General features: G+C 37.7%; 1 protein-coding gene across 11 annotated transcripts in view; it reads right to left on the reverse strand.

Moving 5' to 3' along the window:
* Myd88 (myeloid differentiation primary response protein MyD88) overlaps positions 1 to 27,366 on the reverse strand; it is a 129,900-nt gene that overhangs the window by 63,959 nt on the left and 38,575 nt on the right. For all 11 annotated transcript variants that reach the window (XR_011392261.1, XM_070087217.1, XM_070087213.1 and 8 more), the window contains 2 exons: positions 14,503 to 14,630; positions 4,627 to 4,795 (listed from right to left, as the gene is read on the reverse strand). Coding sequence is in view for 10 of the 11 variants with exons in the window: in XM_070087217.1 (XP_069943318.1) it covers positions 4,627 to 4,795; positions 14,503 to 14,630 (297 nt within the window). In the remaining variant the exon portion in view is untranslated. The remainder of the gene's footprint in view (positions 1 to 4,626; positions 4,796 to 14,502; positions 14,631 to 27,366) is intronic.

Here is a 27,366-nt window from a genome sequence, read left to right on the forward strand (position 1 = left end):
TAGAAAGGAATGAATGGAGCCGAATGGTTTTTGGGACCTGACGAGCTGTTGGAGTGAAAGGAGGGTAATATTTTGTTAAAGGAATCAGGGAAACTTGTTAGCCGGACTTGAGTCCTAGGGGTGGGAAGTACAATGCTTGTACTGCAAAGGAGGTTTTTGGGATATCAGCTGTTTGGAATGACATCTAAACTGTTATATCTGAGTGCCTCTGCAAAAACAATGATTATGTGTGAATGATGGTGGAAATGTTAAATGATAGTGAAAGTGTTTCTTTCTTTCTTAGTCACCCTGCCTCAGTGAGAGACAGCCGATGTGTTAAAAAAAAATAACTGATGTAGCCTGAAACAATTTAATGACCATAATTTTGTTTTATAGCCCAAAAAAGCGATATTAACTTAATGCCACTTTAACAACTGTGGCACAGCATTAGCATAAATCAGAAGGTTGCTTCAGCTTACATGATGACAAAGTCTTAATTATATATTTTATATCACATGGTATGAGATTAAAATACTCTTGTAGTTTGAAATTTTTGGGTGGAAATGTTACACATTAATTTTCTTAGCTCTCAGTGTTCAGTTAAAATACAAAAATCAGTGTTAAGTTGTACTCAAGGTTCAAACAATGAAGAATATACTCTCCAAATCCCGACATGCTATTAGAAATTTCAATGATACTGAGGGTTTCCATTACTGACTGAAGAGTAACAATTAAGCAACAACAAAAAAGCTCCCTTAGTTTTGTAGAAAACGAACTACAAACATGAAAGGTTGATTTACTCAAAAGCCTTGACTGAAATAATAGCAGCTCTGTAAAATGCATAACATGACTAGAATAGCAGTAATGTTTGGCTGCAGAACTGTCACCTCATACTGTAAGGATGCATGGGAAACAGTATATGGATATTTATGAACTGGCCACACACAACCTTCACGTGGATACCTTATGGAAAGTTGCTTGGCACCTCTCTGCGAGGATTGCAAAGGAGTTTCAACAGTTAACCATTACATTAACCCTTTCAGGGTCCGTCCCGTAGATCTACGGCTTTACGTTCAGGGTCCAAACCGTAGATCTACGCCATGAGCTCAGCTCACTCTGATAAACTGTGAGTGGTACATTTGGGCCTAGATATGAGAGAATACATCTATGTGGTATGTGTGCACCACATAAAACAGATCCTGCAGCACACTGTGTATAATGAGAGAAAAAAAATGAAATCATGATTTTTCGATTAAAACAGCAACTTTGCAGTGTTTTTTCGTATGTTTTTTATAGTTGTATTTGCGATTTCTTGGTCTCATTTGATAGAATGGAAGACATATTACAGAAATAGAGATGATTTTGATTGGTTTTAGCACTGAAAATGGCTTGAAACTGAGCTCAAAGTAGCAGAAATGTTAAATTTTTGCCGATATTCAAGAGTAAACAAACGACCTCACACGTCTACTACACATCAGCTGGTGGGTCTAATATACATTCACAAATATGGTGATGATATTTATACAATTATTACAGTATTGCATAACAGTAAATCTTCTATTTTTTGGTGTGAATAAAAATTCATTATGTGAATAAAAAATCAAAATGGAATTTATTTGTAAAGCCTCAAAACATAACTAATGAACAGAGGAAATGTTAGTTTAGTGCCAGGAATGCCTACATTGTTCATTCTGGACCCTATTTTGAAATTGGAATATTTTGAACTTTGTGTTAAATTGGCCAAATTAACAATTTCCGATCACTTTATTTTGTAGTTGAAACAGTTGACTTGGCGATTTCTTGTGCTCAATCGATAGAATAGAAGTAATACTAGTGAAATAGCTAAGAATTTGGTTGACTGGAATAATGTAATTGGCCTAAAATGGGAGTCAAAGTCGGCAAAATCGCCGATTCGTAAATATCGCTGACACATCAAAATTCGCGAGAGCATAATTTCGTCAATTTTCCACCAAATTTCATACTTTTTGTTTTATTACCTTCACAAAAAGATTCTCTACGATTTCATAAGAAAAAATAATTTTTTTTTTTTTAAATTCTTGGACACTGGTGCGTGACTCCAGATTTGGGCCTTGGACCCTGAAAGGGTTAATAAACTGTTCTATCTATCAGAGAGTACAAAGAATTAATTTTTCAGAGAGTACAAAGAATTAATTTTTAACACTTTCAATGCCCTGACATTCACTAACTACCCTCCTCACCAAAAGCCCTACCTTTGGTGCAAACTCCATTATTTACTAAACAGAAACTAACCTTTAATACTAACTATGATGTTAATTTTACACCACTTCAATAACTTCTACCTTTAACACTTAAATCACCTCTGCACTGTATGGTCCATATAGGTTTGACACTTTTTTTTTAATATAATACTGTAAGGATATTCCAATGAATTTTTTAAAGGAAACTGTTGCACAATGACTGCATTTTAAAAAGCATGGTTTCTACTAGAATCCATATATTAAGTTAATATACAAAAGAAATTTACAGTAGGGCCCCACTTTACGGCGTTTTGCTTTAGGGTGTTCCGTTAATACGGTCATTTCAAATTATGACCAAAACTCGCTATACAGCTCCCCCACCTGACTTTCTAATACGGTCACCGCACCCCCCCCCCCTAGTTTGCTTACATTCTCTGCAAAATCCAAGCACTAAGTCTCTCCATTATGTCTGGAAACAGCAAAATTTCAAGTGTTTTGAAAAGTTATTTCATATTTTATATATACTTTGATAATTATACTTATGTATATCTGTACCTAAATAAACTTTCATACTGTCCTGGTGTACAGATACACATTAAAATCAGTAAGAGTGTCTTATATCTCGAGACGTCATATTAGTAATGATAATAATATCGAGTCTCATTAAATGTAGTATATTACGTTAATATACATATTTTCATTAATCCATCTATGATATTTTTTGAAAATTATATAATAAACACGATGCATAACATATAAAGATGATAAATATACCCCACAGTAGAATAAATAAACATAAATATGAGATGTGGTAGCAGACGACTTGCACAAATGACGCCATATTAGAAATGATGATAATAATAATAATAATAATAATAATAATAATCACCGAGTCTCATTAAATGTCGTATATTACGTTAATATACACACTTTCATTAATCCATCCATGACATGTTTTCAAAATTATATAATAAACATGACATATAACATATAAAGATGATAAATACACCCCACAATAGAATAAATAAACTTAAATATGAGATGTGGTAGCCAGATAACTTGTACAAGTGATGGCAAGAATAACATTTTCTCTAGTCTAACATAAGAGAAAATGTGTTACTAGGGGTAACTGTAGAAAATTATTCCTTTCGTATGTATGTAAGTTTATTCAGGTATAAACAAATACAGTTACATAGATTATCATACCTAACAGCATATGTGTAGAGAACCTAGGATAAGCCAAAAAAGTCAGACAGAGTGACTTATTTCCATTGCCTTCACTCAGAGCATCATTTCTTCTAAAAAATGGTGTTACAAGAGAATGGGAGTGTTCTTCTTTATTTATTCTACCGTATCAATGTAGAGACAACTTGTACACAATGGAACTTGTACACAAACCGGACGTGTACACTTTGTTTGTTTACAAAACTTACATTTGCCTGGTTTTACATAACTCTGTGCCTGTCCTCCCTCATGTACTGCCTCTCTCTCGCTCATTTATTCGTTTTATCTCGTTTACTCACTCCTGACCCTACATTAAGACTACAAATATTTTAAGGTAAGTAATGAGTGAACTGTACAGTGTATATGTATTTTATCACTCTGGGATGCTTAAATATCATAGAAAAGTATGTGTGGGTGGAATAGCCTGGTATGGTAGCCCGGCTGACTACCATACATACCACACTTGATTTTTTACAATAAATAGTACTCGTCTCACCCTAGATTAAGACTACAAATATTTTAAGGTAAGTAATGAGTAAACTGTATATGCATTTTATCGCTCTGGGATGCTTAAATGTAATAGAATACAGTGGACCCCCGGTTTACGATCAGATCCCAATGCGACCAATTATGTAAGTGTATTTATGTAAGTGCGTTTGTATGTGTATGTTTGGGGGTCTGAAATGGACTACTCTAATTCACAATATTCCTTATGGGAACAAATTCGGTCAGTACTGGCACCTGAACATACTTCTGGAATGAAATAATATCGTAAACCGGGAGTCCACTGTATTATGTGTAGGTGGGATGGCCTGGTATGGTAGCCCGGCTGACTACCATACATACCACATTCGATTTCTTACAATAAATACTACTCATCTCACCCTAGATTAAGACTATAAATATTTTAAGGCAAGTAATGAGTGCACTATGTGTGTATTGTACTTTTTTATTGTTTTCCGATGCCTAGTTCTATTGTTATCTTAATATATTGTAGTGTAAACAAGTTATCTAGTATTTGTATGCATTTATAAGGAAAACAAAAGGGTGTTCCACTTTACGGCAATTTACGCATTACGGCGGTAGCCTGGAACCTAACCTGCCGTATAAGTGGGGCCCTACTGTAGTTTAATAATGTTCAAGGTAATGGCCAGAAAATCCTTTATATTTTGAAGTAGTAATAATGAAAAGAAGGTGAACTTACCTACACTGAGAGCATGAGCAAACAATATGAAGAAATTGTTGGCACTTGATGCTAAAAACTCAGGTGACAAGACAGCAATAACTCTGGTACACCGCTCAATTATAAGTCTTACAATGCTGTCTGACTCAAATTGCAGACCACCAACTAAGTCTCTATCTTTTAGGCAAAGCTGAAAAACAGGTAATGAATTAAATTAGTCTTGCGGTACAGTAATGTATATGCATGAAAGCTAAAGCAATATAGTCTTGTAAGTTACAATATCTATTGTGCTGTTTTATTAATGATATTTTACATTTTATAATATAGAGCAACAGAAAGAATACTGCATGTTTTTAATTAAACTATGAAATTATTGACCATACTCACCTAGCTGTGGTTGCGGGGAAAGAGGGGAGAAAATCTTCAATCGTATTCCTACCTCTCAACTACTCATGGACAATCACAATTCCTGACCTTATGGGTCTTTTCATACCTACTCTCAAGGTTGTCAATGGACTCTGCTTCCACAATTTCCTCATTCAGATTGTTCTGCTACCTAATTGCTCTCAGACTGTGTTACATTCCAAAGACTCATCCATCTGCATTTTTAGCTATTAAGTCTATTTGTCCTCAGTTCCTTCCTTTCAAATAGTCTGCCTCCATCTTCCCTGATGGGTTTTCTGAGTACAGTGGAACCTTAGTTATCGACTGCATTACTTGTCAAACAAGTCGGTTTTTGAACAAGGAATTTGAGAGAAAAAAAAAGTCCTGGTTTTTGTATGTTCTCTTGGTTGTCGACCGACAATGTGAACGGCTCGGGTCATGTACTCATTAACTCGCATGCTGTAAACATTTCTTGAGCTTTTGTTGTGCATCTTATGAGCCTTTTTTATTTTGCAGTTTTGGTATAATTTTTTTATTGCAAAATAAGCCATCATGGGTCCAAAGAAGGATAAAGAGATAAAAAAAAAGAAAAGTTGTAAAATGCACTGCTGAATTTAAAAAAGAAGTCATTAGAAAGAATGAAAAAGATAGGCTCTGCAATAGGGAGCAACGAAATTTTGGTCAAAACTGCACTCTTCAGGCATTGTTCCTTACATACATTTTAGATTCAGTGCCAAGTATGAAGTTGATTAGTTGAGGTTTAGCCTACAGCATTTACGATTGAAATTTTAGAATATGTCTGTATGACTGAGTAGTACAGTGCAGTGTTTATGTACTGTATCTATGTGCTCTGCAGTATTTATAAACATTAACTAACTTTCTCTCTTTTCAGATATTCTGATTACTTATACAGTAGGGCCCCGCTTTACGGCATTTCACTTTACGGCGTTCCGCTAATACGGTCAATTCAAATTATGACCTAAACTCTCTATATGGCTCCCCCCACCTGACTTTCTAATACAGTCACCGCACCCTACCCTGTTTGTTTACATTTTCCGTGAGCTCCGTAAGCACCATGTCTCTCCACTGTGTATGGAAACTCCAAAATTTCAAGTGTTTTTAAAAGTTATTTCATATTATATATATATATATATATATATAATATATATATATATATATATATATATATATATATATATATATATATATATATATATATATATATATATATATATATATAGTATTTTTATATATATATATATATATATATATATATATATATATATATATATATATATATATATATATATATATAAAAATACTATATATATATATATATATATATATATATATATATATATATATATATTATTTTTATTATCACACTGGCCGATTCCCACCAAGGCAGGGTGGCCCGAAAAAGAAAAACTTTCACCATCATTCACTCCATCACTGTCTTGCCAGAAGGGTGCTTTACACTACAGTTTTTAAACTGCAACATTAACACCCCTCCTTCAGAGTGCAGGCACTGTACTTCCCATCTCCAGGACTCAAGTCCGGCCTGCCGGTTTCCCTGAATCCCTTCATAAATGTTACTTTGCTCACACTCCAACAGCACGTCAAGTATTAAAAACCATTTGTCTCCATTCACTCCTATCAAACACGCTCACGCATGCCTGCTGGAAGTCCAAGCCCCTCGCACACAAAACCTCCTTTACCCCCTCCCTCCAACCCTTCCTAGGCCGACCCCTACCCCGCCTTCCTTCCACTACAGACTGATACACTCTTGAAGTCATTCTGTTTCGCTCCATTCTCTCTACATGTCCGAACCACCTCAACAACCCTTCCTCAGCCCTCTGGACAACAGTTTTGGTAATCCCGCACCTCCTCCTAACTTCCAAACTACGAATTCTCTGCATTATATTCACACCACACATTGCCCTCAGACATGACATCTCCACTGCCTCCAGCCTTCTCCTCGCTGCAACATTCATCACCCACGCTTCACACCCATATAAGAGCGTTGGTAAAACTATACTCTCATACATTCCCCTCTTTGCCTCCAAGGACAAAGTTCTTTGTCTCCACAGACTCCTAAGTGCACCACTCACTCTTTTTCCCTCATCAATTCTATGATTCACCTCATCTTTCATAGACCCATCCGCTGACACGTCCACTCCCAAATATCTGAATACGTTCACCTCCTCCATACTCTCTCCCTCCAATCTGATATTCAATCTTTCATCACCTAATCTTTTTGTTATCCTCATAACCTTACTCTTTCCTGTATTCACCTTTAATTTTCTTCTTTTGCACACCCTACCAAATTCATCCACCAATCTCTGCAGCTTCTCTTCAGAATCTCCCAAGATCACAGTGTCATCAGCAAAGAGCAGCTGTGACAACTCCCACTTTGTGTGTGATTCTTTATCTTTTAACTCTACGCCTCTTGCCAAGACCCTCGCATTTACTTCTCTTACAACCCCATCTATAAATATATTAAACAACCACGGTGACATCACACATCCTTGTCTAAGGCCTACTTTTACTGGGAAAAAATTTCCCTCTTTCCTACATACTCTAACTTGAGCCTCACTATCCTCGTAAAAACTCTTCACTGCTTTCAGTAACCTACCTCCTACACCATACACTTGCAACATCTGCCACATTGCCCCCCTATCCACCCTGTCATACGCCTTTTCCAAATCCATAAATGCCACAAAGACCTCTTTAGCCTTATCTAAATACTGTTCACTTATATGTTTCACTGTAAACACCTGGTCCACACACCCCCTACCTTTCCTAAAGCCTCCTTGTTCATCTGCTATCCTATTCTCCGTCTTACTCTTAATTCTTTCAATTATAACTCTACCATACACTTTACCAGGTACACTCAACAGACTTATCCCCCTATAATTTTTGCACTCTCTTTTATCCCCTTTGCCTTTATACAAAGGAACTATGCATGCTCTCTGCCAATCCCTAGGTACCTTACCCTCTTCCATACATTTATTAAATAATTGCACCAACCACTCCAAAACTATATCCCCACCTGCTTTTAACATTTCTATCTTTATCCCATCAATCCCGGCTGCCTTACCCCCTTTCATTTTACCTACTGCCTCACGAACTTCCCCCACACTCACAACTGGCTCTTCCTCACTCCTACAAGATGTTATTCCTCCTTGCCCTATACACGAAATCACAGCTTCCCTATCTTCATCAACATTTAACAATTCCTCAAAATATTCCCTCCATCTTCCCAATACCTCTAACTCTCCATTTAATAACTCTCCTCTCCTATTTTTAACTGACAGATCCATTTGTTCTCTAGGCTTCCTTAACTTGTTAATCTCACTCCAAAACTTTTTCTTATTTTCAACAAAATTTGTTGATAACATCTCACCCACTCTCTCATTTGCTCTCTTTTTACATTGCTTCACCACTCTCTTAACCTCTCTCTTTTTCTCCATATACTCTTCCCTCCTTGCATCACTTCTACTTTGTAAAAACTTCTCATATGCTAACTTTTTCTCCCTTACTACTCTCTTTACATCATCATTCCACCAATCGCTCCTCTTCCCTCCTGCACCCACTTTCCTGTAACCACAAACTTCTGCTGAACACTCTAACACTACATTTTTAAACCTACCCCATACCTCTTCGACCCCATTGCCTATGCTCTCATTAGCCCATCTATCCTCCAATAGCTGTCTATATCTTACCCTAACTGCCTCCTCTTTTAATTTATAAACCTTCACCTCTCTCTTCCCTGATGCTTCTATTCTCCTTGTATCCCATCTACCTTTTACTCTCAGTGTAGCTACAACTAGAAAGTGATCTGATATATCTGTGGCCCCTCTATAAACATGTACATCCTGAAGTCTACTCAACAGTCTTTTATCTACCAATACATAATCCAACAAACTACTGTCATTTCGCCCTACATCATATCGTGTATACTTATTTATCCTCTTTTTCTTAAAATATGTATTACCTATAACTAAACCCCTTTCTATACAAAGTTCAATCAAAGGGCTCCCATTATCATTTACACCTGGCACCCCAAACTTACCTACCACACCCTCTCTAAAAGTTTCTCCTACTTTAGCATTCAGGTCCCCTACCACAATTACTCTCTCACTTGGTTCAAAGGCTCCTATACATTCACTTAACATCTCCCAAAATCTCTCTCTCTCCTCTGCATTCCTCTCTTCTCCAGGTGCATACACGCTTATTATGACCCACTTCTCGCATCCAACCTTTACTTTAATCCACATAATTCTTGAATTTACACATTCATATTCTCTTTTCTCCTTCCATAACTGATCATTTAACATTACTGCTACCCCTTCCTTTGCTCTAACTCTCTCAGATACTCCAGATTTAATCCCATTTATTTCCCCCCACTGAAACTCTCCTACCCCCTTCAGCTTTGTTTCGCTTAGAGCCAGGACATCCAACTTCTTTTTGTAGGTATTTGGATTTGAATTTGGCTATTATATATTCCCCATGTTCATCCCTTGTGCAAGTATTAGTGATACATTCTAGTTGGTCTGAGTAGTATATGGCTGTGCCACCCCCTTGTTGGTCTGGCCTACAGTTGTGTATGGCTGTGTAACCAGGAATGGCATAGACATCTGTACTATCAGGCTTTAGCCAGGTTTCAGTTAGTGTAATGATGGACATATTGGCATGTAAGGAATTTAGTAATGCTATGAGGTCATCGTAATGCTTGCTTAAAGATCTGATATTGTAGTTAAAGATAGTTATGTTGTTGTTGGCACTGAGAAGTGCCAACTACTACACGAGGGCATTAAGACTATCTACAACACGAGGGTCACTATCTACAATACGAGTGACATACTACTGTATAGAAAGGTACTTGTTATGCTGAGTATTTCAAGAAAATTAGGTCAGTGTCCCAGGATAACACCCACACTAGTCGGCTAACACCCAGGTACCCATTTACTGATGGGTAAACATAGACAACAGGTGTAAAGAAACACGCCTAATGTTTCTACCCTGGCTGGGAATCGAATATTTACCAAAAATCATATATGGCTAACCCAAGCCAGGTACTAAAAATAAGCCACGTTGACTTTTTTGGGTTATCCTAGGTTCTCTACACATATGCTGCTATGTGTGATAATCTATAGAGAGAAAATAACTTTTTTGTTTCATGTTTATGGTGGAGTATGAGTGTATATCATAGTTAGCCCTGTGCTACACTCTGTTTTCTCTAATATAAGCCACCAAGACTAGGATAGGAGAATGGTATTTGTTTACCATATCCTCTTCATACCTCCGTCGAACTGCTCGGTGTTATGGCAAATATTATTTATTCTGGAGTATTTAACAAGTTTTATGTTATTTATATTGTTTCTTATGTCATATTAGATCAATTGTGATAGGTAAATAAGCTGTAGTGTTGACATTAGCGTAATAATAAAGCATATTCTCCTGCTTCATGAGACTGAGCTCATGGCAACCGACAGTGGCTTCAAAGCCACCTTATCTTTAATGGATAATGTACTGTGTAGGTGCTTTACATAATGAGAAGCATTTCTTTTATTCATTGGAACCATGGCTAGGGCTAAAATTAAGCAGGTTAAAACAATAAATGGAGAAAAAGAAATTGGAATGACTTATGCAGCAAGTAGTGCCACCAAACAGTACCAGCAGGTTGGTGTGGCGACCCTGGAAATTTGAAATTATGCTAGCCAAAATTAGTGCCGAATAACTGAAGGAACCGAATAACTGATTGCCAGATTTGTGATGGCGGACCTGTATCCAATTTTGTCAGTTAACTGTATTCCCCATCTCAATTATCTTGCATTTTCCCTAGTTTTCTTAGTATCAGAGTCCTTTCTCTTTGATCAAGCATACTGTAATAATGTAATAACATTGTAATAATATTGTAATAACATACTGTAATAATGTGAAATATAATATTCAATTTCCCATCTATAATTTGTTCTACATAAGACTGATTTGTGTATAGGTTAAGGGGAACTGAGTAAAGTCCCCAATACTCATACTTTCCCATACTGAGAGTAAGAAGGGTCTACCTGTCTTGCCTGTGATATGAGAAATGTGATTATCTATTTGTAGCTCAAGCAGAAGATCCATGCTTGTAGTGTCCTTTTAGGTTTAGTGCTTAGTTTTGATTATAATATTAATGTAGTGTCCTTTTCTTAAATTAGATTGACACAAGCCTCTACAAGATATTGACAGAGGTCATTGTACAAGCAAAAGTGGTCTTTCAGTGAACACTTCTCCTTATTATTCTTGATTGTTACATTCTGTTGGAGATTACTGTGCAGCATCTAAGGGATTCCTGAGTCCATTCTATTATCAGCTATTTTTACTCTTGTTAAACTATTTGTCATGAGTGAAACCATTAAATAAGCAGACACCCTTTAACCCTTTGACTGTTTCAGGGCCCTTTCTGAAACTGTCATTCTATGTCGCCAAATATTCGAAAAAAAAAAAATTATTTTTTCTTATGAAAATGTTAGGAATATTTTTACTAGTGTTTTAAGCCTAAAAAAAATTTTTGCCATCAGTACTTACCGAGATATAGAGCCGCAAAGTTTGCAGAAATTGACGTGCGTACGGCAACAGCGGCGACTGCCGCCCACCCGGTATTCTTTTATTTACTCTAATTCAAAGGTTTCTTGCATTTTTCAATATTTTTCTTTTCCAGGTAACTTATGTGGCCTGTGAGACCAATGTAAGGTGCATTGTTCAAATATACACTCATTATTTACAACACAATAACAGAACAAACTTTATCACTATTAGTTTGTGTATACACTTTGTTTACACAAACAAACAATACAAAACAATGTTTATTACTATTGTTCCATAATATATATACATATGTACAGTCACTAACCACGTTCCTAGAACTGCTGCAGCTTGTGGAACTCTTTGAAACATGGGTATATGCAGAGTGGCACTTCACACTCCTCACACATAAAACGAGTGTCTCTGCGTGTTTGTGGGCGTTTTGTGGTATGCATACATACATAACACCTCTTCTGAGCATTTTTCTTGGCAGTAGTAGGAGGCAGTTGTATGGGGTAGTGATCACCAGGCCTCATACGAGATGACGTCTGTGGGCGCTGGTCTATTGCAGGAGTTGCTCCTTTGTACTTTGCAATTATTTGTCTGATTACTGACAGGCAAAATTCACCATATTTTGGTGTTTTGTTGGTCTTCAACTTGTATATGTTATAAGCATTTAGCATAGAGATATCAACAAGATGGAAAAAAAGTTTAATATACCACTTATAACTCTTGCGTACACAGTCTGCAAACCCAATCTGCATGTCACATTTGTCCACTAAGCGCATATTGAGGTTGTAGTCCATGACAGCTGCAGGCTTTAGAATGGGTTCATTGGTCTCTCTGTTGTCCCTGCCACTGGGTACCATTTCGTTTGTGTGAACTGATGTCAACAATGTGACATCACGTTTGTCATGCCACCGAAATGCCATGATGTCATTGGCAGCAAAGGCTTGCACCTCACCTCTGCGAGTGCCAGCGTCGAACCTTGGCATATGTTTGCGATTACCACGCACTGTGCCACACACGTCTGTCAAGTTCACTCGCAAGAAATCACTGAGTAAGGGGCTTGTGTACCAGTTATCAGTAAATAACATATGCCCCTTACCAAGATATGGTTCCATCATTGTTCGAACCACATCACCAGAGATACCCAATAACTTCATGGTATCTCTCAAAGTATTACTGCCAGTGTACACAATAATATCTAAAACAAGACCACTTCTGCAATCACACAGTACAAATAGCTTTATACCAAAGCGTTTCCTCTTGCTTGGTATATATTGCTTGAATGAGAGTCTTCCTTTGAATAAAATCAAGGACTCATCAATAACAAGCTTCCTGAAGGGATAAAAATACATGCAGCACTTTTGTTTCAGGTACATAAACACATTTCTTATCTTATATAACCTGTCGCTTCTGTCAGGCCTGGTTTTGTCTGAAAAGTGTAACATACGCAACAGTATCAGGAAACGATTGACACCTATACTGTCACTAAAACCTGGAGTTGAAATCAGGCGATCTGTTGTCCAGTATGTGGTGACAGTGTGCTTATACACATGTGGCATAAGCATTATTGTGGCAAAAAACAGGTACATCTCTGCCACAGTTGTCTCCTTCCACTTGTGTAGCCGTGATTTTGGTGAGAGAATTGTATTTGCCATGGTGTAATCACAGTATGTATTTGTTTCCCTGACAATGATGTCCATCAGGGGTTCATCGAAAAATAACTCAAAGCAGTCCAGTTCACTGGCATTGTTCCCAAGTGGACAAGATGGCTTTATTCCACTTTGTGTTTCATCAAAGTCATGGGGACTGGGAACAAACTCGTCACCGTCCTGCCAATCCCAGATGCGGTCTGCTGGTGGGGTCTGGATATTGTACCGTGGTTGTGGCTGTGCAGGTTGTGGTGGTGCAGGTTGTGGCAGTGTGGGGTAGGGTGAGGCTGGTTGTTCTGCTGAGTCAGCCACGTGGCTAGTAGCGTGGCCCGGTGATGGTGCCACATGGGCCGTGCCACCCTCACTATCACCACCACTGCCTCCTCCCTCACTGTCACCATTCATACCCATCGTTACAATATCGTCATCTTCACTATCAGGTCGTGGTGTTGGGCCACGGGATGTGCTCCCAGAGTTTCTCCTTCCCCTTGGAACAACATATGAAACACTACCAGACCGCATGCTACGTCGTACATACTGGCGCTTCACTGGGGAATATTCACTCTCACTGTCACTAGAACTGCTTTCAATGACCTTGAAATCACTATCACTATCACTATCACTATCACTGCTATCATCAGGGTGTTGTACACGACCAAATAGTTTCCTCTTTCGTCCTGGTACAGGCGAACGTGAACGTGAACAAGCCGGCACAGCACCAGAGGTCGAAGGTTGTGGGTCATCTGGGTTTTCGTCACTATTTACGTTATCCTGGGCACTTTTTTCGGTAACACTCACTTGAAAACCCTTGAATTCACTGTCACTGACACTTTCATCGCTGTTAGAGCTATCACTTGGGAACAAAAGACCTCCAATCCGCCGAGGAGTGAGGAACTTCTTACCGAGAGGCATGGTGAAAATGGACTGACAACATGGCGTTCCCACAATGCACCGCTAGGTCCCAGATTTTTTTCACAGGGTGCACACCGACCACTGAGACCCATTCTCTCCCGTGTAGGCCTACCAGGCCTTTGGCGCTCGATTTGAAGCCGCTAGAATTTGTGCGTATAAATACGTCAGAAACATTGGCTCGTAAGACGTATTTATACGTCGGAAACAGTCAAAGGGTTAATGTAACGAGTAAATGTAAATGTAAGTACATAGGAGTAAAAATTGTAAAACTGAACCTTGACTTACCATAAGACCATAATTCTTTTCCAAGGAAATACATACTATATCATTTTCTATATATAAAGTAAAAACCAGAATATATTAACATTACCTTAAGACCATAGTCCCCTTCCAATTTCTCAACCATTTCTTGAACAAAATCTATATCTTCATCAGCAAACAAGACAAGAGCTGCATAATGTTGCAAACCAAGCCCCATGCTCAGGTTTCTATGATCATCTGCAGAAATTATTTTATTTAGGAAATTTTCCCAGGACCATTGGGTTATTCAGTCTTGCCAAATACTGTATATGCTTTAGTACAGTTGATCAACATTAATAAGTGCAATATGGTAATCACAAGTACAAGAGTATTTAGGCTGCATATGATGTAGTAGACTGTCAGATAACACGTGATCTGTTAACCCTTTGACTGTCGCAACCCCCAATCCTGAGGTGTCTCCTGGTGTCGCAAAATTTAAAAAAAAATTATTTTTTCTTATGGAATGATAGAGAATCTTTTTCCGATTGTAATGACACCAAAAAAACGAAATTTGATGGAAAACTGACGGAATTATACTCTCGCGAAGTTAGCAACCTCAGCGATATTTACAAATCGGCGATTTCGCCCACTTTGAGCCCTATTTTCAGCTAATTCCATTGTTCCATTCGACCAAACTCATAGCTATTTCTTTAGAACTCCATTTTTTCTATCGATTGAGTACAAGAAACTGCCCATTTACCGATTTCAACTACCCAATAATGTGGTCAGAAATTTGCAATTTGGGCAATTTCACGAAAACTAAAAAATATGACAATTTCAAAATAAGGTCCAGAATGAACAATGAAGACATTCGTGGCTCTAAAATAACATTTTCATCGTTCATCAGTCATGTCTCCAGGTCCCTCTGATATTACTCTTGCTTTCTATTTTGAATTTTTATTCAAACAAAAAATAGACTTACTATTATGCAGACTGATGCAATACTGTAATAATTGTATAAATAACATCAACCCATTCATAACTGCATATTAGAATGGCTAGTTGGACATTTATTGGACAATGACATCATTTGTTTACTTTTGAACATTGGCAAAAATCAAACATTTTTCCTACTTTGAGCTCCATTTCCAGGTTCTTTTTATAGTAAAATCAATCAAAATCACCTCTACTTCTGTAATATGTTTTCCATTCTATCAAATGAGACCACGAAAATGAGAATACAACCATAAATCCTTACGAAAATAGACCACAAAGTCGGCATTTTAATTAAAAAAACCAGTCAGAGTTTTTTTTTCTCATTATGCACTGCGTGCTCCAGGATTTTTTTTATATGGTGCACACTGACCACACAGACCCATTCTCTCACATGTGGGCCTACCAGCTTTCTCCTGCTTGATTTGAAGCCGCTAGAATTTATGAGTATACATACGTCAAACACTGTACCTCGTAAGACGTATATATACACGGCCGCGACAGTCAAAGGGTTAATATGCTTTCGTTATAACAAGGTCTCAAAATTGTGGCACATTTTTGGTTAGTACGATCCACTGATCCACTGTTTGGTCCCCACCTCTATGCCAAATCCCTCACCCCAACTGGTGAGGGATTTGGCATAGTTGTAATGAATGGAACAATTGAACAATAAGGCACCTCTGTCTTCTAGAAGAGATGTGGATTTGGAATCTTTGACTGCTACACATCAACCTACACTTATATTATCATTGTTTTTACAATTTGAAGATCAAAACAAAATTTGTTCAGCTTTTTTTAGGGGGTCTATGAATGTAATCCTATTTTTTCCACATTCCTCAGTTCAGTTTATACTCATTTTTTATTGTACACCATTTTCAGGAGCGTGACTACCACATTATCCAGCAGTCAACTGTAAGTCAATCAAGAGTGAATGATGATGAAAATGTTCCGTATTTTGGGGGCCATGCTACCTCAGTGGGAGAAGGCCAGTGTATTAAAGATAATAATAATAATAATAATAATGACATCATATTCCTAGAAAACTGATATATTAACATATAATAACCTTTACTGATGCCAGTGAAAGGCTCTTGATCCAGATAAATGAAACTACCCTCCCTCTCCCTGGATCAGATCTGATTGCCTCTCATTCCTCTGATGCTGTACAACACCTATGAGTTTAGTGTGCCCTCTACCCATGAATGTAATACACACAAAGCAACAGCAGCACATTTCATTTTACACTCAAATTATAAACTACAATCTAATGCAACATAATGCAGTGCAAAATTAAGTAACACTTATGAGTAAAATCAAATATACTGTATTAAAAATTAATTAAAACTTTCAAAGGAATCACATTTTGAAGTACACATACTGAGGCACAGTAAAACCTCTCATTAAAAGACATCCATTTAATGGAATTCAGTAACTCTGACCAAAAGAAATTATCTGGACAAATGTCGGAAGCATTCGACAAAATGGAAAAAAGTCTGTAATTCTGGATGTTGTCTTGGTTGTCTTCTGAAGCATTAGATCAAGTCAAATGACTTCAATGTTTGTCCGGTTCAAGCCAGAGCAACTATGTTCAGGACCTGTCTGTTTTCATTGTTCCATGAACAATAAGCTGCCCATGCCAGTTTATTATTTGTGCTCACTCATACATACACTAAGAATTTGGTCTCGAATTTTACCATGGATTTACAGCAGACCAAGTACACTGGTTCAAAAGACAACTGGATGGTCATGAAAAATTAATTTCATAACTCAGGTGTTAATTCGAGGATTCATTGTAGTTTGAGAAGTTACAAAAAATTAAATAGCCAGTGCTCAGGCCATTACCCACCAATATTAAGCATTTTCATCAATAGATGATATTTTGGCAAGGGTTTATCAAATAATCAGTATATTGGTTTTATAATAAAAACTAGAAAAAAATATCCACTGTACTGGAAAAATGCTCATAAGCTACAATTAACAGACTACAGCACTTAGCATAAGATACCAACCTTGTTTCATTGGTATAGATTACTAGGGATAGAATGACAAATTAGCTTCATGTATGATAACTGTACTAATGCAAACCTGTACCTAAATAAACTTAATAACAGAAGAATGACAAACTTGATTCATCAGTAGTTTGAATACTGAGATTATGTGTATATTTTAACCATCTGTCTCTAAAGTTTATTCTGAGTATAGAATTGTGATACTACTATTTATCATCTAAAACATAGCTATCTATACAATGTGACATGAGCTTTGAACTGCTTTACAAAATCATGATAATAATGAAACATGAAATGCAATTCAAATTTATAAAACAATTTTCATATCACTCTGCGTGCATGCGTGCGTGCGTGCGTGTGTATGTGTGTGTGTACTCACCTATTTGTGGTTGCAGGGGTCGAGTCTTAGCTCCTGGCCCCGCCTCTTCACCGGTTGCTACTGGGCCCTCTCTCTCCCCGCTCCATGAGCTTTATCAAACCTCGTCTTAAAACTGTGTATGGTTCCTGCCTCCACTACGTCATTTTCTAGGCTATTCCACTGCCTTACAACTCTATAACTGAAGAAATACTTCCTACTATCTCTCTGACTCATTTGTGTCTTCAACTTCCAATTGTGGCCTCTTGTTTCTGTGTCCCCTCCCTGGAACATCCTGTCTTTGTGTGTGTGTGTGTGTGTGTACAAGTGCACACACACACACAAAAATACACTACAGGTCGGCCATCACTAATCTGGCAATCAGTTATCCAGTTCCTTCAATAATCCGGCACTAATTTCAGATTGCATAATTTCAAATTTCCCGGGTCACCACACCAACCTGCTGCTACTGTTTGGTGGTGCTACTTGCTGCATAAGTCATTTCAATTTCTTTTTCTCCATTTATTGTTATAACCAGCTCACTCTTAGCCCTAGCCATGGTTCCAATGAATAAAAGAAATAATGCTTTTCGTTGTGTAGAGCACATACACAGTACTTTGTCCGTAAAAGATAAGATGGCTTTGAAGCCACTTTCGGATGCTATGAGCTCCTGAGTCTCATGATATCAACACTAATGTCAACACTACGGCTTATTTACCTATCGCAATTGATCTAATATGACATAATAAACAATATAAATGACATAAAAATGAGCAGTCTAATGGAGGTATGAAGTTACCACGAGTAATACTAATAATAATAATACTAATAATAATAATAATAATAATAATAATAATGATAATAATAATAATAGAGGATATGGGATAAAAGTACCATCCTCCTATCCCTGTCTTGGGGGCTTATATTAACTCTTTCAGGGTTTCGGCTGTACAGCTTATGCACCAGGGTTTTTGACATACTAGTACGTCTAAATTCTAGCACCCTTAAATCTAGTGAGAGAAAGTTGGTAGGCCTACATATGAAAGAATGGGTCTATGTGGCCAGTGTGCGCAGTATAAAAAAAATCCTGCAGCACACAGTGCGTAATGAGAAAAAAAAACTTTGACCATGTTTTTGGATTAAAACAGCAACTTTGCGCTGTATTTTCGTATGGTATTTATTGTTGTATTCTAGTTTTCCTGGTCTCATTCTATAGAATGGACAACATATTACAGAAATTGAGATGATTTTGACTGATTTTACAATGAAAAGTACCTTGAAATTGAGCTCAAAGTAGCAGAAATGTTCGATTTTTACCAAAGTTCAAAAGTAAACAAATCATGCTAAGCGTCCAATACATGTCAACTGGTGAGTCTAATATTCTTTCACAAGTGCGCCGATATTATTTATACCATTTTTTACACTAATGCAGTAGTCTGCATAACAGTAAATCTTCTATTTTTTGTGAGAATAAAAATTCAAAGTGGAAAGCAAAAGAATGTAAGAGGGGCGTTGGGACGTAACTAATGAACAGAGGAAATGTCATTTTAGTGCCAGGAATGTCTTTCTTGTTTATTCTGAACCCTATTTGGAAATTGGCATCTTTTGAAATTTGTGTGAAATTGGCAAAATTGCTAAATTCTGACCACTGTATTGGATAGTTGAAATCGGTAAATGGGTGGTTTCTTGCACTCATTCGATAGAAAAAATGGAGTTCTAGTACAGTGGAATTGGCCGAAAATAGGGCTCAAAGTGGGCAAAATCGCCGATGCATAAACATCGTCGAGACCGCTAACTCCGCGAGAGCATAATTCCCTAAGTTTTCCATCAAATTTCATACTTTTGTTGTCATTATGAATGGGAAAAGGTTCTCTATTTTTTCATAAGAAAAAAAATTGTTTTTTTTTGTTTTAAATTTGGGCGACCCTGAGAACAAGTCTCTGAGAGGGCCTGTCAACCCTGAAAGGGTTAAGAGAAAATGTAGTGTAGTACAGGGCTAACTATGATATACACTCGTTTTCGTTGATTATCTCGGAAGTAAGTTATTCATTTATATCTTAACATAGCAGTATTAATAAATTAATAATAATAGGACTGCAATGAATTTCACAGACAACATAAAAAGAACCCCATAAAAGGACCCCGGTGGAAATAAGTCATTTCAACTTTTTTGGGTTATCCTAGGTTCTCTACACATATGCTGCTATGTATAATAACCTTTGTAACTGTATTTGTTGTTTGTTGGGCTATCTTACTGAAACCTGGGCAATGTATGATGAAAAGATGCTTCTTAACGTACACCAAAAATGAAAGAAATCGGAGTTCACTTCAGAGTTCACAAAGGACCCCAATGGGTCCTAGGTTCTGTACACATATGTTGCTACGTATGATAATCTATGTAACTGTATCTGTGTATACCTGAATAAACTTATGGTTGTTTTCCCATTTTTTTGGTCTTATTTGATAGAATGGAAGATATATTACAGAAACAGATATGATTTTGATTGGTTTCACGATGAAAAGTACCTTGAAATTGAGCTCAAATTAGCAGAAATGTTTGATTCTTTGCCAACGTTCCAGAGTAAACAAATGATGTCACTGTCCAATACGTGTCCAACTGACCAGTCCAATACGCAGTCACGAATGGGTTGACATTATTTATAAAATTATTACAATAATGCAGTAGTCTGCATAACAGTAAATCTATTTTTTGTGTGAATAAAAATTGAAAATGGAAAGCAAGAGTAATATAAGAGGGGCCTGGAGATATGACTAATGAACAGAGAAAACGTTATTTTACTGCCAGGAATGACTGCATTGTTTATTCTGGACCTTATTTTGAAATTGGCATTTGTGTGAAACTGGCCAAATTGCCAATTTCTGACCACTTTCTGGTTAGTTGAAATAGGTGAACAGGCAATTTCTTGTACTCAGTCAACAGAACAGAAGTAAGTTTATTCAGGTATAACAAATACAGTGGACCCCAGGTTAACGATATTTTTTCATTCCAGAAGTATGTTCAGGTGCCAGTACTGACCGAATTTGTTCCCATAAGGAATATTGTGAAGTAGATTAGTCCATTTCAGACCCCCAAACATACACGTACAAACGCACTTACATAAATACACTTACATAATTGGTCGCATTGGGAGGTGATCGTTAAGCGGGGGTCCACTGTACAGGTACATAAATTACCATACATAGCAGCATATGTGTAGAGAACCTAGGATAATCCAAAAAAGTCAAAGTGACTTTATTTCCATTGGGCTCCTTAACCCTTTGACTATCGCAGCCGTATATATACGTCTTACGAGGTACCGTGTTTGACGTATATATACTCATAAATTCTAGCGGCTTCAAATCAAGCAGGAGAAAGCTGGTAGGCCCACATGTGAGAGAATGGGTCTGTGTGGTCAGTGTGCACCATATAAAAAAAATCCTGGAGCACGCAGTGCATAATGAGGGAAAAAAAACTCCGACCATTTTTTTTAATTAAAATGCCGACTTTGTGGTCTATTTTCGTATAGTATTTATGGTTGTACAGTGGACCCCCATATACCGTTGGCATCACATAACATTAAATCAGCATACCAATACATTTTATCGCTAATATTTTGCCTCGCATACTGCTAAAAAACACGCTCAACGCTATTCGTCCGAGACACGTCTAATGTGCGGCCTGAGCCAGCCTCACATGTTCCACCGGTGGCATTGTTTACCAGCCAGCCTCCGCGGTAACATTCAAGCATACAATCGGAACATTTTGTATTATTACAGTGTTTTTGGTGATTTTATCTGCAAAATAAGTGACCATGGGCCCCAAGAAAGCTTCTAGTGCCAACCCTACAGGAATAAGGGTGAGAATTACTATAGAGATGAAGAAAGAGATCATTGCTAAGTATGAAAGTGGAGTGCGTGTCTCTGAGCTGGCCAGGTTGTATAGTAAACCCCAATCAACCATCGCTACTATTGTGTCCAAGAAAACGGCAATCAAGGAAGCTGTTCTTGCCAAAAGTTCAACTGTGTTTTCAAAACAGAGATCGCAAGTGATGGAAGATGTTGAGAGACTCTTATTGGTGTGGATAAATGAAAAACAGATAGCAGGAGATAGTATCTCTCAAGTGATCATAAGTGAAAGGCTAGGAAGTTGCATGAGGAATTAATTAAAAAAATGCCTGCAACTAGTGATGATGTGAGTGAATTTAAGGCCAGAAAAGGTTGGTTTGAGAGATTTAAGAAGTGTAGTGGCATACATAGTGTGATAAGGCATGGTGAGGCTGCCAGTTCGGACCACAGAGCAGCTGAAAAATATGTGCAGGAATTCAAGGAGTACATAGACAGTGAAGGACTGAAACCTGAACAAGTGTTTAATTGTGATGAAACAGGCCTGTTTTGGAAGAAAATGCCAAGCAGGACCTACATTACTCAGGAGGAAAAGGCACTCCCAGGACGTAAGCCTATGAAAGACAGGCTTACTCTGTTGATGTGTTCCAATGCTAGTGGTGATTGCAAAGTGAAGCCTTTATTAGTGTATCACTCAGAAACTCCCAGAGCATTCAGGCAAAACAGTGGAGGGCAAACAGTAAGGCATGGGTCACTAGGGACTTTTTCTATGACTGGTTACACCATGCATTTGCCCAATGTGAAAAATTACCTAACTGAAAAGAAATTAGACCTTAGGTGCCTACTGGTGTTAGACAATGCCCCTGGTCATCCTACAGACGTGGCAGAGCGACTTTATGGGGACATGAGCTTCATTAAGGTGAAGTTTTTGCCTCCTAATACCACTCCTCTCCTGCAGCCCATGGACCAGCAGGTTATTGCAAACTTCTAAAAACTGTACACAAAAGCTCTGTTTGAAAGGTGCTTTGTAGTGACCTCAGAAACTCAATTGACTCTAAGAGAGTTTTGGAGAGAGCACTTTAATATCCTCAACTGTGTAAACCTTACAGGTAAGGCTTGGGAGGGAGTGACTAAGAGGACCTTGAACTCTGCTTGGAAGAAACTGTGGCCAGAATGTGTAGACCAAAGGGATTTTGAAGGGTTTGAGGCTAACCCTGGGAATCCTATGCCAGTTGAGGAATCCATTGTGACATTGGGAAAGTCCTTGGGGTTGGAGGTTAGTGGGGATGATGTGGAAGAGTTGGTGGAGGAGGACAATGAAGAACTAACCACTGATGAGCTGCTAGATCATCTTCATCAACATGAGGCCAGACCTGAGGAAACTGCTTTGGAGGAGGGGAGAGAGAAATTGAAGAAGTTGCCTACTTCAAAGATTAAGGAAATGTGTGGAATGTGGCTTAAAGTGCAAACCTTTTTTGATGACAATCACCCTAACACAGCTATTGCAAGCCGTGCTGGTGACTATTACACTGACAATGTTGTGAACCACTTTAGGAAAATCATAAAGGAACGGGAGGTACAGGCCTCTATGGACAGATATGTTGTGCGACAGAAGTCCAGTGACTCTGAAGCTGGTCCTAGTGGCACTAAAAGAAGAAGGGAAGTAACCCCGGAAAAGGACTTGACACCTCAAGTCTTAATGGAAGGGGATTCCCTTTCTAAACACGAAGACTCTCTCCTCCCATCCCATCAATCATCACCAGATCTTCAATAAAGGTAAGTGTCATGTAACTGTGTATGTCTTTTTCAGTTTGTGTGTATTAAAATTAATATTTCATGTGGTAAAATTTTTTTTTTTTCATACTTTGGGGTGTCTTGCACGGATTAATTTGATTTCCATTATTTCTTATGGGGAAAATTCATTCGCATAACGATAATTTCGCATAACAATGAACTCTCATTAACAGATTAATATCGTTATGCGGGGGTCCACTGTATTCTCGTTTTCTTGGTCTCATTTGATAGAATGGAAAACATATTATAGAAACAGAGGTGATTTTGATTGATTTTACTATAAAAAGAACCTTGAAATGGAGCTCAAAGTAGGGGAAATGTTTGATTTTTGCTAATGTTCAAAAGTAAACAAATGGTGTCATTGTCCAATAAATGTCCAACTAGCCATTCTAATATGCAGTCATGAATGGGTTGATGTTATTTATACAATTATTACAGTATTGCAGTAGTCTGCATAATAGTAAGTCTTCTATTTTTTGTTTGAATAAAAATTCAAAATAGAAAGCAATAATAATATCACAGGGGCCTGGAGACATGACTGATCAACAAAGAATATGTTATTTTAGAGCCAGGAATGTCTGCATTGTTCATTCTGAACCTTATTTTGAAATTGTCATATTTTTAATTTTCGTGAAATTGGCCAAATTGCAAATTTCTGACCACATTATTGGGTAGTTGAAATCAGTAAATGGGCAGTTTCTTGTACTCAATCGATAGAAAAAATAGTTCTACAGAAATAGCTATGAGTTTGGTCGACAGGAACAACGGAATTAGCCGAAAATAGGGCTCAAAGTGGGCGAAATCGCCGATTTGTAAATATCGCCGAGGTCGCTAACTTCGTGAGAGCATAATTCTGTCAGTTTTCCATCAAATTTCGTTTTTTGGGTATCATTACAATCGGGAAAAGATTCTCTATCATTTCATAAGAAAAAATAATTTTTTTTTTTAAATTTTGCGACACCAGGAGACACCTCAGGATTGAAGGTTGCGACAGTCAAGGGGTTAAAGACTATCATGTAGTCGATGGGTTTTAATGCATAATAAACCAGGTAGCCATTTGGTATAACAAACCAGAAACAAGAACAGATTCCACGAACCCTTGCAAGATCTGTTTTTGTAAGAGTTGCACTGAAGCGAAGGTTCAGTGCAATGCTTGTATAAACAAACAAACAAAATTTATTTCTTTGCAAGATTACATTGAGATTATGAAATTACAGTAATGAGTTGCAGTGCAATGAGAGCCACTATCATGCCTAGGAATTATGGACAGATTTAATTTAATGGCTTACAGACTACTTAATACATGTACTAAAGAAATTTATCATTGTTTAAGTTGTACATCTTTTTTTTTATTTATAGTTGACAGTAATTTTACTCTAATTATAACAGTTTCAACAATAAATACTGAAATTATATTATGGGAATATAACATTGTGAGTAGTTGAAAGTAATTTACAATGACTCACGAAATCGTAATGACACGATTGCAAACAAACCATACCCCGGCCGGGATTGAACCCGCGGTCAGAGAGTCTCAAAACTCCAGACCGTCGCGTTAGCCACTAGACCAGCTAGCCACAATAAGATTCGTCCAACTAGGTATATTTCTATTTCTGTCATGTTGACGGCAGTGAGGGGACTTGAGCTAGAGTTCGTCACGGCCACGCTAGCTGGAGATTCATCTGTAAAAACTTGCATTTGTGGTCACAGTGGTGCCTGTGCTAACCTTCCTATGGTGTAGAAATATACCTAGTTGGACGAATCTTATTGTGGCTAGCTGGTCTAGTGGCTAACGCGACGGTCTGGAGTTTTGAGACTCTCTGACCGCTGGTTCAATCCCGGCCGGGGTATGGTTAGTTTACAATATGAGAATGCTACAATTGGGTGTAAAGCAGTATTGTTTTGGGTAGGTATTTATACTACAATGTAGTATTAACCCTTTCAGGATCCAGAGGCCAAATTTCAAAGTGCACACCAGTGTCCAAGAAGTTTCAAAAAATAATTTTGTTATTTTTTCTTATGAAATGGTAGAGAATCTTTTTCTGAAGATAATAAAACAAAAAGTATGAAATTTGATGGAAAATTGATGAAATTATGCTCTTGCGAATTTTGATGTGTCAGCGATATTTACGCATCAGCGATTTTGCCGACTTTGACTCCCATTTTAGGTCAATTACATTAGTCCAGTCGATCAAATTCTTAGCTATTTCACTAGTATTACTTCTATTCTATCGACTGAGCACAAGAAATCGCCACGTCTACTGTTTCAACTACAAAATAAAGTGATCGGAAAATGGTAATTTGGCCAATTTAATGCAAAATTCAGAATACAGTGGACCCTCGACCAACAATGGCATCGTATAATGTTAAATCCGACTAGCAATACATTTTAACGCAAAAATTTTGCCTCGACTAGCGCTAAAAAACTCAACCAACGCGATTCGTTCCGTTCAAGATGCGTCCACGTGTGGCCTGCGCAGTGTTTACAAGCCAGCCACCGCGGTCGCATCCAAGCATACAATCGGAACATTTCATATTATCACAACGTTTTTAGTGATTGCACCTGCAAAAAAGTCACCACGGGCCCCAAGAAAGCTTCTAGTGCCATCCCTGTGATAAAAAGGGTGAGAATTAGTATGGAAATTAAGAAAGATTTTGAAGGGTTTGGGGCTAACCCTATGCCAGTTGTGGAATCCATTGTGCCTACTTCAAAGATTCAGGAAATGTGTGCAAAGTGGGTTGAACTGCAAACCTTTATGGATGAAAATCACCCCAACACAGCTATTGCAAGCTGTGCTGGTGACTATTACAATGACAATGTTGTGGCCCATTTTATACAAATCATAAAGGAACGGGAGGTACAGAGCTCTATGGACAGATATGTTGTGCGACAGAGGTCCAGTGACTCTCAAGCTGGGCCTAGTGGCATTAAAAGAAGGGAAGTAACCCCGGAAAAGGACTTGACACCGCAAGTCCTAATGGAAGGGGATTCCCCTTCTAAACACTAACACCATCTACACTCTCCTCTCCTCCCATCCCATCAATCATCACCAGATCTTCAATAAAGGTAAATGTCATGTAATTGTACATGTCTTCTTCTGTTTGTGTGTATTAAAATTAATATTTCATGTGGTAAAAATTTTTTTTTTCAATACTTTGGGGTGTCAGGAACGGATTAATTTGATTTCCATTATTTCTTATGGGGAAAATTAACTTGACTAACGATAATTTCGACTAACGATGAGCTCTCAGGAACGGATTAATATCGTTGGTCAAGGGTCCACTGTATTCCAATTTCAAAATAGGGTCCAGAATAAACAATGCAGGCATTTCTGGCACTAAACTAACATTTCCTCTGCTCATTAGTTATGTTTTCAGGCTTTACAAATGAATTACATTTTGATTTTTAATTCACATAATGAATTTTTATTCAAACCAAGAAATAGAAGATTTACTGTCATGAAATATTGTAATAATTGTATAAATAATATCAGCACATTTGTGAACGTATATCTGACCCACCAGCTTGAGTGTATTAGACGTGTGAGGTCATTTGTTTACTCCTGAACATCGGCAAAAATTTAACATTTCCGCTACTTTGAGCTCAGTTTCAACCCATTTTCAATACTAAAACCAATCAAAATCATCTCTATTTCTGTAATATATGTACCTTCCATTCTATCAAATGAGACCAAGAAATTGCAAATACAACTATAAAAAACATACGAAAAAACACTGCAAATTTGCTGTTTAAATCGAAAATTACGATCTCAGTTTATTCTCTCATTATGCACTGTGTGCTGCAGGATTTGCTTTATGTGGTGCACACATACCATATACCACATCTAGGCCCAAATTTACCACTCACAGCTTATCAGAGTGAGCTGAGCTCATGGCGTAGATCTACGGTTTGGACCCTCAACGTAAAGCTGTAGATCTACAGCACGGACCCTGAAAGGGTTAATTATGTATGAACTTCGGGCGTCTAGATTTGATATTT

This window comes from Cherax quadricarinatus, chromosome 21 (genome assembly GCF_038502225.1).
Source record: "Cherax quadricarinatus isolate ZL_2023a chromosome 21, ASM3850222v1, whole genome shotgun sequence".
Taxonomy (NCBI): Eukaryota; Metazoa; Arthropoda; class Malacostraca; order Decapoda; family Parastacidae; genus Cherax; species Cherax quadricarinatus.